At 41.9% G+C, this 17,004-nt stretch overlaps 2 protein-coding genes across 3 annotated transcripts in view; both read left to right on the forward strand.

The window, feature by feature from the left end:
- The first annotated feature begins 1,323 nt into the window (after positions 1-1,323).
- Positions 1,324-5,842, forward strand: FPGT (fucose-1-phosphate guanylyltransferase). Of its 2 annotated transcripts, XM_072343386.1 has the most exons (4): positions 1,324-1,448; positions 1,576-1,743; positions 2,920-3,012; positions 3,477-5,842. In XM_072343386.1, exons 1-4 carry the CDS (start codon positions 1,370-1,372, stop codon positions 4,919-4,921), a joined length of 1,785 nt encoding a protein of 594 aa, XP_072199487.1. In that variant the 5' UTR covers positions 1,324-1,369; the 3' UTR covers positions 4,922-5,842. The 2 variants fall into 2 exon arrangements, with proteins under 2 accessions (XP_072199487.1, XP_072199489.1); XM_072343388.1 differs by lacking the exon at positions 1,576-1,743 and having other exon boundaries at positions 1,342-1,448; positions 3,477-5,834.
- A 4,175-nt stretch (positions 5,843-10,017) lies between these two features.
- Positions 10,018-17,004, forward strand: part of TNNI3K (TNNI3 interacting kinase) — a 39,707-nt gene continuing 32,720 nt past the window's right edge. Inside the window, exons 1-7 of the mRNA XM_072343385.1 lie at positions 10,018-10,057; positions 10,654-10,762; positions 12,035-12,120; positions 13,402-13,499; positions 13,998-14,108; positions 15,424-15,522; positions 16,204-16,342. Coding sequence (XP_072199486.1) covers positions 10,018-10,057; positions 10,654-10,762; positions 12,035-12,120; positions 13,402-13,499; positions 13,998-14,108; positions 15,424-15,522; positions 16,204-16,342 — 682 coding nt within the window. The remainder of the gene's footprint in view (positions 10,058-10,653; positions 10,763-12,034; positions 12,121-13,401; positions 13,500-13,997; positions 14,109-15,423; positions 15,523-16,203; positions 16,343-17,004) is intronic.

The following is a 17,004-nucleotide window of genomic DNA, read 5'->3' on the forward strand; positions in this document are numbered from 1 at the left end:
AAAATCCCTTCCAGATGTGATGTGATAATTAATGGCTTCTTATCTTACACATTCGATCAAAAAAATAGCTGCAGCCATTTCTTTCAGTGATGAAATTGCACTTTTCCTAGTGCTGCCTCGGAGTCCCCGGGCACATCTCTGAAGACAGCGGTCAACCTCCCCCAGGCCTGGAGTTACAATTGTTTCTCACTGTTACTCTGTGTCAGCCCAGCAGCCTGGTGAGATTCTCATGTAGGATTTTCAGTCTGAGAGCCAATGCCTCGATTGGCCAATGGGGAGAGGGAGAGGGGGAAGGAAGGACACAGGGGAGAAGAAAGGCAGTGGGTGAGGGCTTTCTGTGCAGCAGCCTTCCAGGAGACAAAGAAGATGCATCTCCTACAAAAGCTGAAGGATCTAACAGTGCAGAGAGGGCATTAGCTGGGAATATACGAGAACCAACTCTTTTAGGTCTCATTCTCATTAATTAAGAGGTAAATGACAGACGTGGAGGACACAGCTTTCCAAACAATTTAGTGAAAGGTACAACCATGCCACAATTCAGGATGTGAGTAACAGGGCAAAAGGGGAAAGCAGACACAGCAGTGTTCCTTCTGGTTCATTCTGCCTCGTTCTCTCTTTTGCACACCTACAGCTCAGAAGTTCAGTTCTTGTTCTATGAATAAAAGATTAAATAGTAGATTAATCATTGCTTAAATCTGAGAACTGGAAAATGTGTACTTCAGAAAAGCCTGCAGGACAAGACCAGGGCAGGGCAGCAGGTTGCAGAGAGGCTGATTAAACCTTCAGAGGAGGAGAGGCAAGAAGCCATGGCCAGCTCACAGCATAGGTGCTGTCACACTGACTTTCCAGGTGTTTATTGACAACTAAAACATGTGCAAAATACTGGGAAGGAGTTTACTTTTAAGTACAGCCCTTAAGTCAAACCCCTGTCATTGCCCTTTGAACACCAGGTAACCTCTGTCATCCAGAAAGCAGCAGGGAGGTGTACGTCATCCTGCCTGTGATCTTCTGTTTACAGATATGAAAAGCGATGGATTTTCGGTAACTTTTTTAAAGTTCCTAAATTACTTTTGGTAGCCGCGTTTCACTTTTTGCTTTTTGCTTTTCCCCAGGAGTTCTTTTCGAGCGACTTTAGCAGTAAGATTTACGCGCAGACGAATCCTGCTTCTCCCCGCGATTCCGGACCCTGCAGCCCTGCACACTCCATAACAGGCCGAGGCTCACGGCTACAAACAGCCGCTCCGTGCGAAGCGCCGCGACGGACCGCGGCCGGCAGCGCAACCCGGCGCCGCTCCAGCGTCTGCCCCCCCGCCCGGCCCGGCGCTTCCGGGTAGGCGGCGCCCGTCGGTGCTCGGCGGAGCGCAGGGCGATGGCGGCGTTGTGCGGGCGCAGCGCGGCGCGGCGGGCGGACACGGGGCGGCGGCTGGAGCGGTTCGCTGCGCTCCGAGGTGGGGCGGCGGGCGCGGGGAGGGCCGGCGGGGAGCGGAGCGGGCGCGGGTCGCTGCCGTGGCTCCGTGGCCCCGCGGGGAGCGCGGCCCGGGCCCGGCGCTGATCGCGTTCCGCCCTGCCGGACAGGCAGAACCGTACGGCCCGGCGAGTTCTGGGACCTGGTCGCCATCACCGCCGCCGACGCGGAGCAGGAGCGGGCGTTCCGGCGGCAGCTGGCCGCCAAGCTGCGGGGCGGGGAGCTGCCGCTGGGTGTGCGGTACCACGTCTTCGCGGATCCCCCGGGACCCAAAATCGGTGCGTGCCCCGCTCGGCAGCGGTGGGAGCGGCCGGTTCTGTGCGGGGCGGAGGGCGGTGCGAGCCGTCAGGGTGCGGGGCGTTGCGCTGCTGCGCAGCCGGTGTGATATTAACCTCACCTGGTGCCTCATCTGTGCCTTCAGTGTATCTGTGCTCACGTAATGCACCCATAGAATTGTACTCAGTTGGAGTCACACCGATGTCGACTTTGCACGTGACCACTACGACACCTCTCTTGCAATGGAAAGGCTTCAAAATCCTGCTCAAAAAGTGTTCCTTGCAGTACAAATGTAGGCTCTAATGCAATTACAAAGCACATTATTGCGATTCCTGGCACAGCATCACAAGTTTGTACTTCTCAGACTTCACATAAGGTAATTCTGGCAGTGAAAATTTCTATTCAGATAACTGGGACACAATCACGGTGGTTGGAGTGGGTGCACATTGCTCATACAGCATGTCTCTCTAATAAATTCCTAGTGTAGAATATGACTGACACGTGGCTGTTTTGTAAATTCTTACTGCTTGCTTTGACCTGGTGGTTTACATTGGTATATTTCAATATGTTAAACGACATACCACAAAAACCTGGAAGAAGGTTGCCTGCCATACCACCCTGAGTTTGTTACAGCTGTTTGCTTGGACGTAGAAGATAACCAGCCTCAGTAGCCATCTGCAGTACGAGGTAATAGGCACAGATTAACTTTCAGAAATCTTGCTGGTTTAGAAGCACATGAGAATATCCAGAAGTGTTTCATTTTTCTTTCTGGAAGTTTGAAGTCAGAAATAAACTTGTGAGGTGTTTCATACAGAAGCTGTCGCTTAGGGCTGAGTTGGGCCAGCTGGAATGCATTGGGTGGTGAGGCTGTTCTGAGGAGGACCAGACCTGCCCAGACGAGGTGTCCTTTGCTTTGACTGACTGTGCGTCCTCACTGCATGATTCTGTCAGCTAGGAGGGCTGTTCTGGAAGAGCTGGTAGAGGAAATTTCGCATAGACATCAGTGCATGTTCCAAACAACAAGAACAAAACTTTGCCTTTTAAAAAATAAGTGACAGCTCACTTTCTACAGCAGAAAATAACAACGTTTAATGAACACCACCAGATCTCAGCATGCTTCCCATTTCAGTGCATGTATTATTGGAGCTCTTTATTAACAAATATTTTTTTTACTTTAGGAAATGGTGGATCAACACTTCATGTTCTTCAGTGCCTGGAAAATCTCTACGGTGATAAATGGACTTCTTTTATCATGCTACTAATTCATTCTGGTAAACTCTGTTTTACATTCCACACTTTAAAATGTTACCTTTAAAAAGCAAGCAAACAAAAAAATGATGTTGGGTTGCCATTCACTAAATATGAGGTCACCTTACCGAACTGTTGCTTGTTTGACTCATCTCTCACTGAAAATCACTTTGCAATGTTTTCTCTTTCTCCCTTGGCTTTCAAGCAGGAGTCATTTGTTGTCTATGTTTATAGACGAGTTGTTTGTATTCTGGCCCCTAATCAAGCTAAAGATAATGAAATCAACCACAGGTTTAACAAAAGCTATCTAAGGTGTACTGAAATGCTGACATTAGGTCAGATCTGTCTCAAGAAATATTTGAAGGCATATGATAATTTTTTTAAAATCTGACTGTTTTGAGGAATGCAAAGTGTAGGACCAACTGCGCAGCCTTGTGGGCTCTAAGGAAGTGTGCTCTGAATAATGTAAGATGTCTTTTTCTTCAAGGTGGTTACAGTCAGCGTTTACCAAATGCAAGTGCACTGGGCAAGATTTTCACAGCCTTGCCTTTCGGCGATCCTGTTTACCAGATGCTGGAGCTGAAGCTTGCCATGTACATTGATTTCCCTAGTCACATGAAACCGGGAATTCTCATCACTTGTTCAGATGACATAGAGCTTTACAGCACTACAGAAACAATCACGTTTGATAAGCCTGGTTTTACTGCATTAGCTCACCCCTCGGATTTGACAGTCGGGACCACACACGGAGTGTTTGTTTTAGATCCATCCAGTTTCTCAGGAAAAGGAGGACTTGAATACACGTCTTGCCGTCGTTTCTTGCACAAACCAGATGTCGAGACCATGCGCCGGTGTGGTGCAGTCTGTGTAAGAAGGAATTCTTCTCAGCTGGATTCCTTTGCAGACTACAGTGACTTGGAAGTGGACTCGGAGTGCGTGTATACAGACAGTATATTTTACATTGATTGTAGCACTGCAAAACAGTTACTGACATTCTATAAGCAAATTGACACCCTATGCTGTGAAATAGATGCATATGGTGACTTCCTGCAGGCCCTGGGATGTGGAACCACTGAAGATTACACAGAAAATACAAGTAATGTCACAAAAGAGGAATCACAGTTAGCAGAAGTACGGCAGAAGCTCTGCTCTCTTCTGAAAGGAACTTCACTTAATGTCATAGTCTTAAACAACTCAAAGTTCTATCACATTGGAACTACTCAAGAGTATCTGTTTCATTTTACATCTGATAGCAAACTGAAATTTGAGCTTAATTTGCTGCCTGAGACTTTTGGCATCTCTTCTGACAAAGATGAGACCTTGGGTGGGTCAGCAAGTGTCATTCAAAGCATACTTGAGCCCGGGTGTTTTGTAGGACCTGGATCCATTATTGAATACTCTAGAATTGGACCTGGAGTTTTGGTAGGGGAGAACTGCATTATTAGTGGATCCTGCATAAATTTGGAAGTAGACATACCTTCAAACTGTTTTCTGAGTTCATTAAGTGTAAAAATTGATGATCAGGTAAAGTACGTAAGTATGGTGTTTAGTGTAGAAGATGACCTGAAAAAGAATGTGGAATTGCTGTCAGATACAAATTCACTGCGGTTCTTTGGAGTCAGCCTACGAGAATGCTTGGACCTCTGGGGTGTGCAGCTTTCAAACCAGCTCTTCTCTGGTGATAACTCACGGTTTGGGTTGTGGACTGCAAGGATTTTTCCTGTTTGTTCTAGCTTAAGTGAGTCGGTTAGAATGTCATTGAGCATGTTAAACTCTGTGCAGCGTGTGTCAGCTTTTACATTGAATGGCTTTAAGCTCCTGTCTGTTGAGGAAATGCTTGCCTACAAAGATGTAGAAGACATGCTGAAATTTAGAAATCAAATTCATGATGAAATCTGTCTACAAAGACAAAAAGAAAAATCTGATTTGTAGAAGGGACTGGTGCTTGAACAAATGTCCTGTATTTAATTTGTCTGCAGTTTGTGGGTGATTTATTATAGTAACTGTAAGCAAAATGTACAACGGATCTTCTCAGTTCCTTCTAAGCAAAAGCATGAAGAAGTAGTATACTACTGGTCATAGTTTTGGACTGCCATGTCTGGCACATGGTCAGCAGGCCAGTGCTCTGTCAAGCTCACTCCATCAAGTAAAAAGATATTAGTGTATTTCTCCTCAGAATTCCTTTTGTGGAGTTCTGCTGTCCTGCTTGGGTGTGCTGGACCAACTGCAGGCCGGACAGGAAGGAGGTGGCTGCTTCCCCTCACAATCCTGCACCAGGTGTACCCTCTGAGATGTGCTCACTGTGCTCACATTATCATTTTCATAATGGAGCAGGTGTAGATTTGATCTACTAAATTAGGAACATTAAACTGCTTTCAGTTTTTATGCTACTCCATGTTTCCCTTTTACAATAAATATTGTGGTCTAGAGTTCTAGAAATCAGATTTTGGTTGGTGTTAGCCGTCAGCAGAGTCAGCAGTCTGAATGAATTTATTCCACAGATATCAAAATATCTGGGTTCGTGTTTTTCGTTTTTTAAATAAAATCGGCTTTCTTGCATTATATGTGAAAAACCTTCAAATCAGATTTTGATACAGAGCCCTGTTAATAATTTTTCCATATATTTTTGTATGTGTCCATGTTCTGTAATTTCATTCTTGGATTCTGCACTTACTTGTAAGTGCTTCTATGTATAAGTTTCCATTTGTTTCCCGTGAGCCACAGGAACTGTTTACGTTCTCATTAAACATCTGATGTACCCGTAACCTTTTCTTACTATCAATAAAATAGCGGTAATTTGCAGAAAGTAGTGGAAATGTTCTACCAAATAAAGAAAGTGGACTGTGCCTTGAGAGTGGTGGTGCATGGCAGTGCTCTCATTAAGTACCCTGACAGGAGGAGGTAAAGCTGTGCGTTCACCAGCCAGACCTTTGCTGCATTACTGCAGCTTGGTGGCTTTATTGGGCACTGGGTAAGCAGTTCAGCAGGCAGAGAAAGCATGGGAGCTGCAGAACACAGAAGGATATAGGATATTCACATCCTATAAAGGATGTGATGTCATTTTTGAGTTAATCACTATTTGTGTTGAGAGAGAGAGGAGATAACAGACAAGCCAGTATTTCTGTCAGTTCTTCATGGCACATTTGAAAAATTATCTACTGCATTTCTTTAGGCAAGAAGTAATTGTTTGCTTTATGTATTACAGCTGCTTAAATAGTGTGTGTGTTTTTAGCTGTAACAAATTCTTGTCCTTAAAGCAAGGGCTCTTATCATGTGATGACACCTTATTAACAGACTTCAAACCGTGCAGTTCCTGTCTGTAATGATCGAAGTTTGATGACAGAGCATTTTACTTATATTGAACTTTACAAAGTTTAGCTTCTTTCTCACGGTTCAACTGCTAAAGCAAGTGACAAGTTTGATCTCATTCAACCAGCTGGAATCATCCCACAGTAGTCAAAAGACTTGTCCAAGGCCACACAGTAACATTTAACAGTAAGGTAATTGCAGTTCTGGTGTTTCTGGTTTATAATATCAGATTCTGAGAACATGATTGCTGTGGCATCTTGCTTGTGATCTTCCTGTGCTCTGAACAATAATGGCTGCAATGCTGAAAGTGACAGATAGGACTTCCTAAGAACAGGAGGCATCTGTTGAAACTTGGAGCTTGATTTTGATAAGAGCTCACTACGTTTCCTAGGTGGGTGCAGAATTTGTGTGGGCCTTCAGATCCTGCTTGTCTCCATCCATCCTGAAGTGTCACTCTGACAGATACGGTCTCAAAGAAGATGAGTGTTGAATGATTTTATTCATGTCAGCTTTCGTTATTTAATTAGTTTTGCTCTGTTGTGTAATAATAGGGCTCATAATGAACATGATCTTAATGATTTCACTGACTGCTTTGAGAGCATGTAATAGTGGACAGAGATTTAGCCGTACTGTATGTATTACATTATGGAAATTGGGAGTGGAGATTTAGTTCAGTAACCTTTTAGGCAGGAAATTGAAATGTGAGCAATTGGGCACTACAAAAAAAATAAAAAATAAATGCAGGGAAGGGCAGCTGAAATTAGTTTAAGGGGGAGGGGGAAGAGGAGCTAAGAGATATCTGTGCCAGAAGGATTTGGGGAACCAAGGTAAGAAAGTTCCATCTTATGGATCTCCTTGGCTTGGATAAGGAGTTTGTGTTGTTCAGCATTTCCAGCTTTATGTTCCTAAATCTGATGCAGATTCCTTTTTTCCTTTCTGCGCATGTGGAAGATTAATCCCAGTGCAAATGCCACTGTAGTACTGCGATAACAAAAATAGCAGAGCTGTGCTTCTGTACACTTCCTCTAATCCACTGCCACACAGGAGATGTTGTGAGCACCTGCTTTGTTCTGTGGGCTATTGGCTTCATACTGCTTTAGTTTTATAATGATATATTTTAATGCCCTGTTCACATGACATACCCGAGTGTTACTAAAAACTGTATAGCTTAATATTCTGTAATTACATCTGAATACTCACTGAGAAAACACTGCTCTCGATATTTCAGTGCTGCTTGGATAGATGTTAATTAGAAATGTTCTAACCCAGGAGTCAGTGTAGTTTTCTCTGGTGTTTGTTTGTAAACAAGCTGGGCTGCTATTAATTTTTCCCCCGGATTCAGGTATTCTGCAATTGCTTCACAGAGCCAGCAGTGTGATTCACACCCCACTGTTCCCAGCAGTGCGGTGTGGGTGAAGTAGCGGCTGTGTCAGCTTGGTGCCTCACTGCCTCCCTGGGTGTGAATATGGGTGAGTTGGGAGGGCAGCAGGGCTGCAACAGCTCCCTCCTTGTTCTGTTATCCTGCATCCTGCACAGGGAGGGGTGGCGAGGGCAAAATGCAGAACTGTGAATGCTTGCATGTTGAATATGAGGAAAAAGCCAGCCTTGAGCCCTGAGGAGGTAAGGGAACCATGTGGCAGCTGCAGCAGGAGCAGTGACTGGGACCTGGCAGAGCAGGGCTCATGCAGCCCCTGGCCAACCTCCAAGCACTTCTAGAGCTGCTCTGAGAGCACAGGTAATGAAAAACAGGTAGATATGTTTTGTTTGTTTGTTTTTTAAGAGTCAAAGGGAAAAACCCTAAAGGCCAGATCACAAAACGCTCAGAAAGCTCCATGTGTCACCAAGTTCCCATCCCAGGAGGTGGAGGGAGGCTCATGGCCGAACATCCTGCAGGCCCATGGACTGGGAGGTGGCTGAAAGTTTGCTCCTGGACTGCATAGCTGCAGCTGCTCTCAGGAGAATGAAGAAAAGCAGTACTAAGTTGACAAAAGCAGTGGCAGAGCAGGTACCCATAGGGTGCTGTTTTTACAGCTCTCCTTGTTGCTTGGCAACTGGATGTGGAGGATCAGTTCAGAGGCTGGTGCATTTCGCAAATATTTGGTCACATATCACAGGGCATCTTGTCAGCAGTTCAAAGTCTTCCAGAATATGTCCTTGGTTTTATGTGTAAATCAGTGCAAACAAATGGATGAGCTCAAGATGTGCCAGGAGCTATCATGGGAGTTCAAGTTTGTTTGTGGTGGGATGCAGCTTGCTGAGGATTTGATGTCTCTGTATTCTATTTACATATCTTGTTGCCTGAAATCCTCAACTGAGAAGATTAAACAGAACAACTGTCAAGGTCAATCAGCAGACTTTCAATATATATGTATGTGTATATGTACGTATCAACATACACATAAAATTAGTTTTAAACGTAAAAAAAGAAAAGGAACACACAGAAAAGAGCAGAAAACCAAAAAGGGATGGGAAAATGAGTTTGAAGTCTTCCTGTTTGAAGGGAAGAGGATACAAAAGGGGCAGACAGCAGATCTGTGCTAACCAGATTAAAGGAGCTTCTGATTATTTGAGTGGAAGGCTGCGCTATTTTGCTATTGACCAGTTTTCTTGCATGTCTCTTAAGCAGAGACTCTTAGAGGAATCATCCATGCACACAACCTCAGTTTATTAAGAAATTGTTTATTTGCTCGAATGTGGAAGCACAAAGCCCAGTAGCCCACTTTGATCTCTTCAGCCTTCAATCTACCTGAACCAAGGGGCTTTTTATGAACTGCGGTGTTGGTTCCTCACTAAAATGCTAACAGGGAGGCCAGCATGCTTGAATCTATACAGATTTTGGCCCTCCGCTGATTTGTGCACAGTCTGCTTTGAGTGTGGGCAAAGTAGCTCAAATACCTTGTTCTGGGGGGAAACTCCAGCTGTTGCAGGGCCAGAGCACAATGAAGAGCCTCCCTCGTTAGCAGTGAGTCTGCATGGGTGATGGGCCTGCCATTTCCAGGTCATGCCCTTCTTTAGCAGATTGATGAATGTGTTGGCTTGCTGAACTTCAGCCCTGTGGCTGTGAAGGGGCAGAAGCTTTGTGGTAGTTCTCTGAATAAGGACAGAAAAATGCAAAGTAAACATACTGAATTCCAGTCAGCAAACTCAGTTCCACTTTAAGTTGGTGAGATGTCCTCAATGTAGCAACATGTGCTAATGTTACCAAAGGAGAAGTCAGTATTGTCCAGTATGATACAATGTGTACATTATCGTTACAATTCTCAGATGCTCCAGATCCATCCTGTGCACTACAACGGGTGTTATCTTTATCAGCTGAGATCTTCTCTGGCCTCTTCAGGCCAAGGACCCTCAGCTCTCCTTGGGGATCCTGAAAAGCTGTTTGGGATTCAGCCTCATTAATGCATTTCTCCATACAAAATTGGTGACCAGCTGCCAAACTGCCTCCCCTCCACCAGTTTTACATCTGCAACAGATGAAAGCAAGCATTGCTATTGAAACAGACCGTAGATTTTTAAGGAGGCTGACTAGGTATTATTTTTTCATACTCGGCAGCACATGCTGTTGTGCTCCGTGTCATTGTTGCATGACATTCCATTTGGCACAGGGTTTATTTTTAGCCAGAGGCTATCAGAGTGCTTTCCAGTAGGGCCGTCACTGCTCTTAAACAAGGAATCGTTACTGCAAGAACGTTGCTGAAACAAAGAAGATATATTGAACAAATGGGAAATTACAAATCTAGACCAACCCAAACTTGCACTGGTAATTAACATTGTTGTGATTTTTTTTAAGCTACAGCGAGCCATGCCTCCATCAGCAAGAAGCAAATGATATTTTAGAAAATAACTCAGCAAATTTACCCTTGAATTCAAGGGTAAGGTATTGTACTGTTCTTAGCTTACAATAATAACAGCTTAGTCCATGTCTGTCTGTAAAAGGCAAAACAATAATACATTTATTGCACTGTTGTGTAGGGTCATATTAGCTTCTATGATTGTGTTATACTTCATGAGAAAAACCTTAAAACTTGTGATCTTTCTATGCTGTGTATATATGCTAAGATTTAGGAAATTAGAACTAACAAATGAAACCTACGGTCGAAGTTTTCTCTTGTTTAGATTGAAAATACTCCGGACAAAATTTCATACGTATTAGCCATCTACAAAATCAGTATACATGTGTCTGTGTTGGCTGCAGCAAGAATGGATTAATGGCTGAAACATTTTAATTAAGCTTTCATGCTGCAGTAGAAAAACACAGGAATAGCGTATAATTCTGTTTAGAAATTCAGTGCTTTGTTAGTGGGACAGTGCAGTTTGAGTCCCTGTTTTGAAGTGTTTCTGTTTTGTTGCTGACAGATGAATGGAAGAAGAAAGTCAGTGAATCATATGCTATAATCATTGAGCGATTAGAAGATGACCTGCAAATCAAAGACAAGGAGCTGGCGGAACTGAAACACGTTTTTAGGTAAAATGCTCAGGAAATCTGCTTACAAATTCCTATTAGGCAGTATTTTCAGTTTCAAGTGTTTTCTTACAGAAGGAATTTCACACGTGTGGGATGCCTGTTCTTTAATGTCTATTTTTGGGAATACGTGGATAAGAGTCCCACAGCACAGTACTATAATTAGTGGCTATTAATTACTAATGCCTATATTTTAGAGCAAACATCTATATTCTTTTGCAAACAAATTAGCTTTAATGGCACATTTAGGTTTTGCTGTGTGCTTCTTTAGACAGGAAATTTTCCAAAATAATAAATTTTAAAGGAACATGCAAACAGATCATCTTTAAAAGTGAATTTCAAATCCCTACCTGCAGTAGCTTTCTCAGGACAGCACATGCCAACAGCTGTGTTCCCCAGCCAAGTTGCATTCTTACATTTTCACCATCCAAAAAGCTCATGGAATCATAGACCTTAAAGGTCATCACGTCCAACCACAACCCAACCATACTAACCTAACCCTTAAGTGAATTTAAGGAAATGAGCAGTTAAATAATGTCAGACATCAAAGCCACTTGAAAAGAAAGATGGAAACTTCTCAAAATAAATCACAAATTCCAAAAAGGCAACCTGAAATGTCAATACATTCAATGCTAAAGACAACATATCATTCTTAAGAAAGTTAGAGCTATGTATGTAAGTTTTAAAAGACAATGACCAGGACTGTATGTGCTTCCATAGTGTTCTCATGTACGTGCATTGACGTAGTGATTTTATTGTGTTTCTTTGACATGTTTTCATGAACACAGATGTACTTTCTGAAGGTCTTCTGGACATTCCTTTGACTTACCTTAATTGCCACCAGTTCTGTGCTTATGTCACGTTCATCAGCATGGAATGAATACTTGTTTGTATTTTTTAATTCTTATTTTTCTGTCAACTACCACACTGTCTTTTTTTGTTTGTTTGTTTGTTGTAAAGAGTCTTACCTATAAGAAGTGTCTTTCTGCTCTTTCTTTCCCTCTGTTTTATCAGAATTTAGAAGGAATGCACCGTTTAGCAGCATGTTCAGGGAGCAATACAAGTTAGGTTCAGATTTAATTCACTGGAAGATAAATCTGGATTCTCACTTGTTGTCAGTGAAGCATTTCTAGGTTTACAGAGTGCAAGCTGAGTCTAAATTTAGCCCTGTGTCTGCAAAAGCTTCAACTGGGGTTTCTCTTTTAAATGTTTTCCAAATGAAATAAACTCTACTAAAGGATGAAATCAGTAACCCTCTGTAAAATCTTTCTTCAGCTCTGATGAAGCCTTCTGTAAAGTCAATTTAAATTACCGCACAGACAATGGGCTTTCTCTTCTTCATTTGTGCTGCATATGTGAGGGTAGGTATTTTAAGTATCTTATTTACACGGTTACTATTTGTCTCTAATGATTGTCAGGGGGATTATATTTTCAATTTCTTAGTTTTGTCCTCACTGGCACTTGGATAATTATCTGTAAGTATTACCCTCAATTCTGTTTGCCAAGGAGACTGAAGTAACTTCTGCTGAACCTTATTATGACTGATTTATCTGTCCAAGAGAAGCTGTAGATGATAATTTGTCATGTTTTATTACAAATGCTCAATTAATTCATCTTACTTGCAATATGCATTAGTTCATTACTCTTTACTTGTTATGTAGTACTTTTATACAATTATGTATTTTGTACATGCTACAGATTTCAGGATATGGAGCCAGTCTGAATATGTTTGCCATCCATAAAGCAAGCACTTTTCTCGTACAGTGAAAACACCTGTATTATATATCATAGTAGTTAAAAGAGTGTAAAGTAAGAAAGTAGGAGATAATACAAGAATGATGGTATAATAGATAACCAAAGGTTATCTATAGGAGAAACTCATCACCAAAGGTTATCTATAGGAGAAACTAACCAATTCTGAGGCCTTCAATCTAGATGGAAAATGCTGATGCTAATCACCCAAATTCCACAGAGGAGCAATCTCCAAAAAGAGATGCTATCATTGTGGTGGTCAGCCCTTAAATGCAGTCTAGGAGAAGTGGAGTCAAGCTCCAACCCTTCTGGTAGCACAGCTGAATCCCCTTCACCTGAGCTCCCACCACTGACCCAACACTTGCCTCAGCTGGTTAATCAGAGGTTCAGGCTGTGATTACCAGTTTCCTATACAAAGAGTAACTCAAATGCTCTAGTCAGAAAATACAGGCTGATGTTGCTGATGGTTATCAGCATTCCTTAAAACTGCTGTCCCTGTAATAATGTTGTAGACAGAGGGAGAGCAATGCTTCATTTCTGAATGGACAGAGGAGTTCTGTGGCTGAGAAACCAGAGCTCCAGGAAGCATCTATTAATCTATGCAGTTCTTTGCAGCGTAGTCTGGATGTTAAAAGAGGGTTCTGCTTCTTTAGAAGTGTGACTCTCCTTAACCAACCCTTGTTGAATTATGAACAGTAAGGCTGTACATGGCCAGGTCTGCTGCTGTCAGAGGGTGAGACAATGGTACCTAATTTGATTCTGAGGATGCAGTATTTCATGAACATATTTCTTTCTATTTTCAAACTCACACTGACTTTTATTCCTGTGCATGGCTTTTTTTGTTGTGGTGTGTGTGTAAATGATTCTTATTTCCAACTTTCATTTTAAAGGTAACAAATCGCATATAAGAACTCTTATGCTAAAAGGACTGCGCCCATCCAGATTAACAAGAAATGGATTTACTGCTCTGCACTTGGCAGCTTATAGGGTAAATTATTTTGCATGAAAGTGATGACAGGGAATCAGAAGGGATTAGCTTTAGTTGTCTGCACTCCTCAGCTGAACTCTCTAGTTGCTGCTTCTTGTGAAAATACCAATTTTACATTTACAGTGTGCAGGAAAACTACCTACAAAGAGTACATGCATGGGAAATCAGCATATGCTTTTGCATTGTCATCCATGAGGATATGATGTTGCTTTAGAAATACTGATTGAATTATGCAATGCATCCTAGGATAGAGGAGCATTCTCTTTATTGCTGTTGCTGTTATTTGTGCAAAGAAACACTGAATTCCCAGTGTAGCAATGTCTTAGCTATTGCCAAGAGCATTAGGAGTGGAGAGAAAGAAGGGATGTGAGCAGCAGCATTTGGAATTTTGTCTGAGTCTGGGAGGAAAGACGGTCTCCTATTTATTTTCAGTATTTGGGAAGGGCCAGCTTTGTTTGTTACTGCAGAAATAAGACACTTGATATGCACACCCCATAGGACAACACAGAACTCATAACAGCGCTGCTGCATGGCGGAGCTGACATTCAGCAGGTTGGATACGGAGCTCTGACAGCCCTTCACATTGCCACCATAGCTGGGCATCATCAGGTGAGTTTCTCCTTTTCTCCATGGGAGATGAAATGTGAATGCAGCATCTGTGGCTACTCTGTAGCAAAAGCAAACCTGGGGAGCAGTTATGTTTCAGGAGGTCATTACCTGAATCTGTCCTTATGCATTTCATCAGTGGCCTCCTTCATCTGAATGGACCAGCTAAGGAAGATATAAAAGCTCATTGTAGTCTCACATCTGTCCTCACATCTTACATGATAGTGCATATGTATTGGCAGTCACATGGAGAAAAAAAAAGCATTTCAATTTAAACTGTGTAAAGAAATAATCCCTGAACACTAATGTTGCTTAGTAACAGGCTCTAGTTGTCTGAGTTCTGGTGAATGACATGGATTTAACTGACCAGTTGAACTGCTGCATGTATGAAATGAGTCAATAGTCTTAACTTAGACAGCTGTTGAGAGAATTGTGCATCGTCATAGATGGGATTAATTGGCATAACCAGGGGAAATCTCAGTGGCAGGTACAGGAGTGAAGAGCAAAGCACCAAGAAGCTATTTCCCCTTCTTTGTGACTTCTGCATGCCAGGGAAGTGTTTCCCTGCAGATGCCTCACAGTTCAACACCTCTCATCATCATTAGAAAATCTCAAGTGTAGAACTGCCCACAAAACCCAGTTGCCAGCACTTAGTGTGCATGGGCTCCTTTGTGCCTCAAAGAAACAAAGAAAAACCAACAAACACATTAGTAGTTCTGCAGGCTTCAGTAAATAATCCAGAGCAGCTTCATTCAGGCTTGTGTTCTGCAAGTTATTCAGATAGCCCATGTTTGGTAATTACTGGCTGCTCAGGACAGCATTGGCCTCCTGAATGTCTATACCAAGTGCTAATTTGAAAGAAAACACTTAGGGTTATTAAATTCTAGAACACAAATAAATTTGTACACAATCAGTAAATTATGCTGAGGATTTACCTACACAGATTTACTTTTAAAAGGATTTTGTATTATGTTTCACTTACTTATGAAAACTCTGATGCTTTTACTGCTCTTTGTTCAGGACGATGAAAAGAAAATTAAAGGACAGAGTCATTTCTATGGTTCCTACACTGCAAATCAGGCAACCCTTTACTGGCAAACACATCTTCGGCCTGATTTATAAAGCCGCAGTGACATTCAGTGTTCAGTTTATTTAAGTTTGTAGCTTTTTCATGTTGTACTTAGTTCTTCCCTGTTTAGGTTGCTTAGGGCTTTTTGTTTCTTTTAAACTGGTGGTATAATGTTTTGGAATCTTTTTTACTGGCTAATTCCTTGTGTATAGTGCTTCTCATTGGAATTTTCTCTTTGTATTCTTCTAGGCTGTTGATATTCTTTTGCAGCATGGAGCTTATGTGAATGTTCAGGATGCAGTTTTCTTTACCCCATTGCACATTGCTGCATATTATGGCCATGAACAGGTAACACGGTGGGGAGATTTCAGAAAGACAGAAGGTGGAACATTCCAGGCAACTGTAGGTCTATTGTTACATATCTGAATTACAATTCAGGGGGACCTACTGTGAAAGGCTTTCATATACTGAAGTCAGTCTCTGGTTGCTCTGTAGTCTGAATTTTAACAGGAAATATCTGCATTCAATCCTCTATGCTGGACCCTTCTTTCATATGTAAGCACCTCACCACCCAGGCACATTAGGAAACACTTTGTGTGTTGGTCTGAGAGGTTACTTTCCTTATTTGCCATAAACCACTCAGAACCAATCACTGCAGTCCTGTGAGATGATGTGAAGAGCACATCCGGTGCTTTTGTGGTCACAAAGGAAGCTTCTGAACAGTTCTGTCCAGTATGTGGACTTCCAGGGCACTTTATTATGCTGATTGGTCATTTAAACAAATGTAGGCCTTGTGTCCAGCTGTTCACCACACATCCCATCTGAGATAAGAAATATCTCTGTGAGCATTTTAGTATTTTCATAGATGTATAACTTAAACGTAAGTTTTCTATTGGATCTCCTCTCCCCATTTCAACTTTAAGGAGATGTGCACGTAAAGTGTTACCCAGTGCAATGTTCTATCTGACATTGTAAAAAAAGAAAAAGATTTACATGTGATATTTTGATCAATGTTGATGAACCACTTAGGTTACTCATCTCTTGCTGAAGTCTGGAGCTGATGTGAATGCAAGTGGAGAAGTTGGAGACAGGCCTCTCCACTTAGCTTCTGCCAAAGGCTTTCTCAATATTACAAAGCTGCTGATGGAAGAAGGAAGCAAAGTTGACGGTAAGAAAAAGCATTTTAAAAAATCAACTTTATCTCTGTATTCTAATAGACAGAGTCAGGTCTTCAGTATTGAGTTTCACCTCCTAACAGTATATGTGAAGAAAAATTGAGGAACTTTTTCTTCACTTGTTACATGTGCTTAGTTTGAGCTGCCATCTCACGTGCATTCTATTTCCATGAATAACTTCAAGGTGAAAAACAATAGCAGAAAACAAAATAAAGATTTACATACAAGGTAACATTATTGAGACCGTACTTCAGAGAAGACTTGGCTGTGTAATGTTTATCTCCAGTCAAATAATTGAAATGCACAGTGAACTTCCAGTGAATGAGATACAGATGAAGGATTTTAAGTCAAAACTACAGAGCAGTCAACTTAAAATAACTCAGACAAGACATTGCAAATGGCTCACAAACAACATAGGAACAGAAACTGAATCTTTTCAGTGCACCTTTCACTGTGCTGCACAAACTTCATATCCTTCATTGTGAAATTCTTATTTATAATAAGAGAAAATATATGAGAGATGCATAGTGGGTTGAACTGTGATGAAGGTCTTCTTGTTTATGTGTTCTATGAACATTAGGTATCAATTAAAACAAAATTCATCATCCTATGTTGTAGGTTTATATGTTGTAGCTATATATCCTCCAAGAAGTAA

Source organism: Excalfactoria chinensis, chromosome 8, assembly GCF_039878825.1.
Source record: "Excalfactoria chinensis isolate bCotChi1 chromosome 8, bCotChi1.hap2, whole genome shotgun sequence".
In the NCBI taxonomy this organism is placed as follows: domain Eukaryota; kingdom Metazoa; phylum Chordata; class Aves; order Galliformes; family Phasianidae; genus Excalfactoria; species Excalfactoria chinensis.

Bases quoted from the DNA above. Each gene is read 5' to 3' on its own strand.
- FPGT (XM_072343386.1), top strand. From the start codon at position 1,370: ATGGCGGCGTTGTGCGGGCGCAGCGCGGCGCGGCGGGCGGACACGGGG. The intron at 1,744-2,919 runs GTGCGTGCCCCG...TTTTTACTTTAG, and splicing joins TCCCCCGGGACCCAAAATCG to GAAATGGTGGATCAACACTT. The intron at 3,013-3,476 runs GTAAACTCTGTT...TTTTTCTTCAAG, and splicing joins CATGCTACTAATTCATTCTG to GTGGTTACAGTCAGCGTTTA.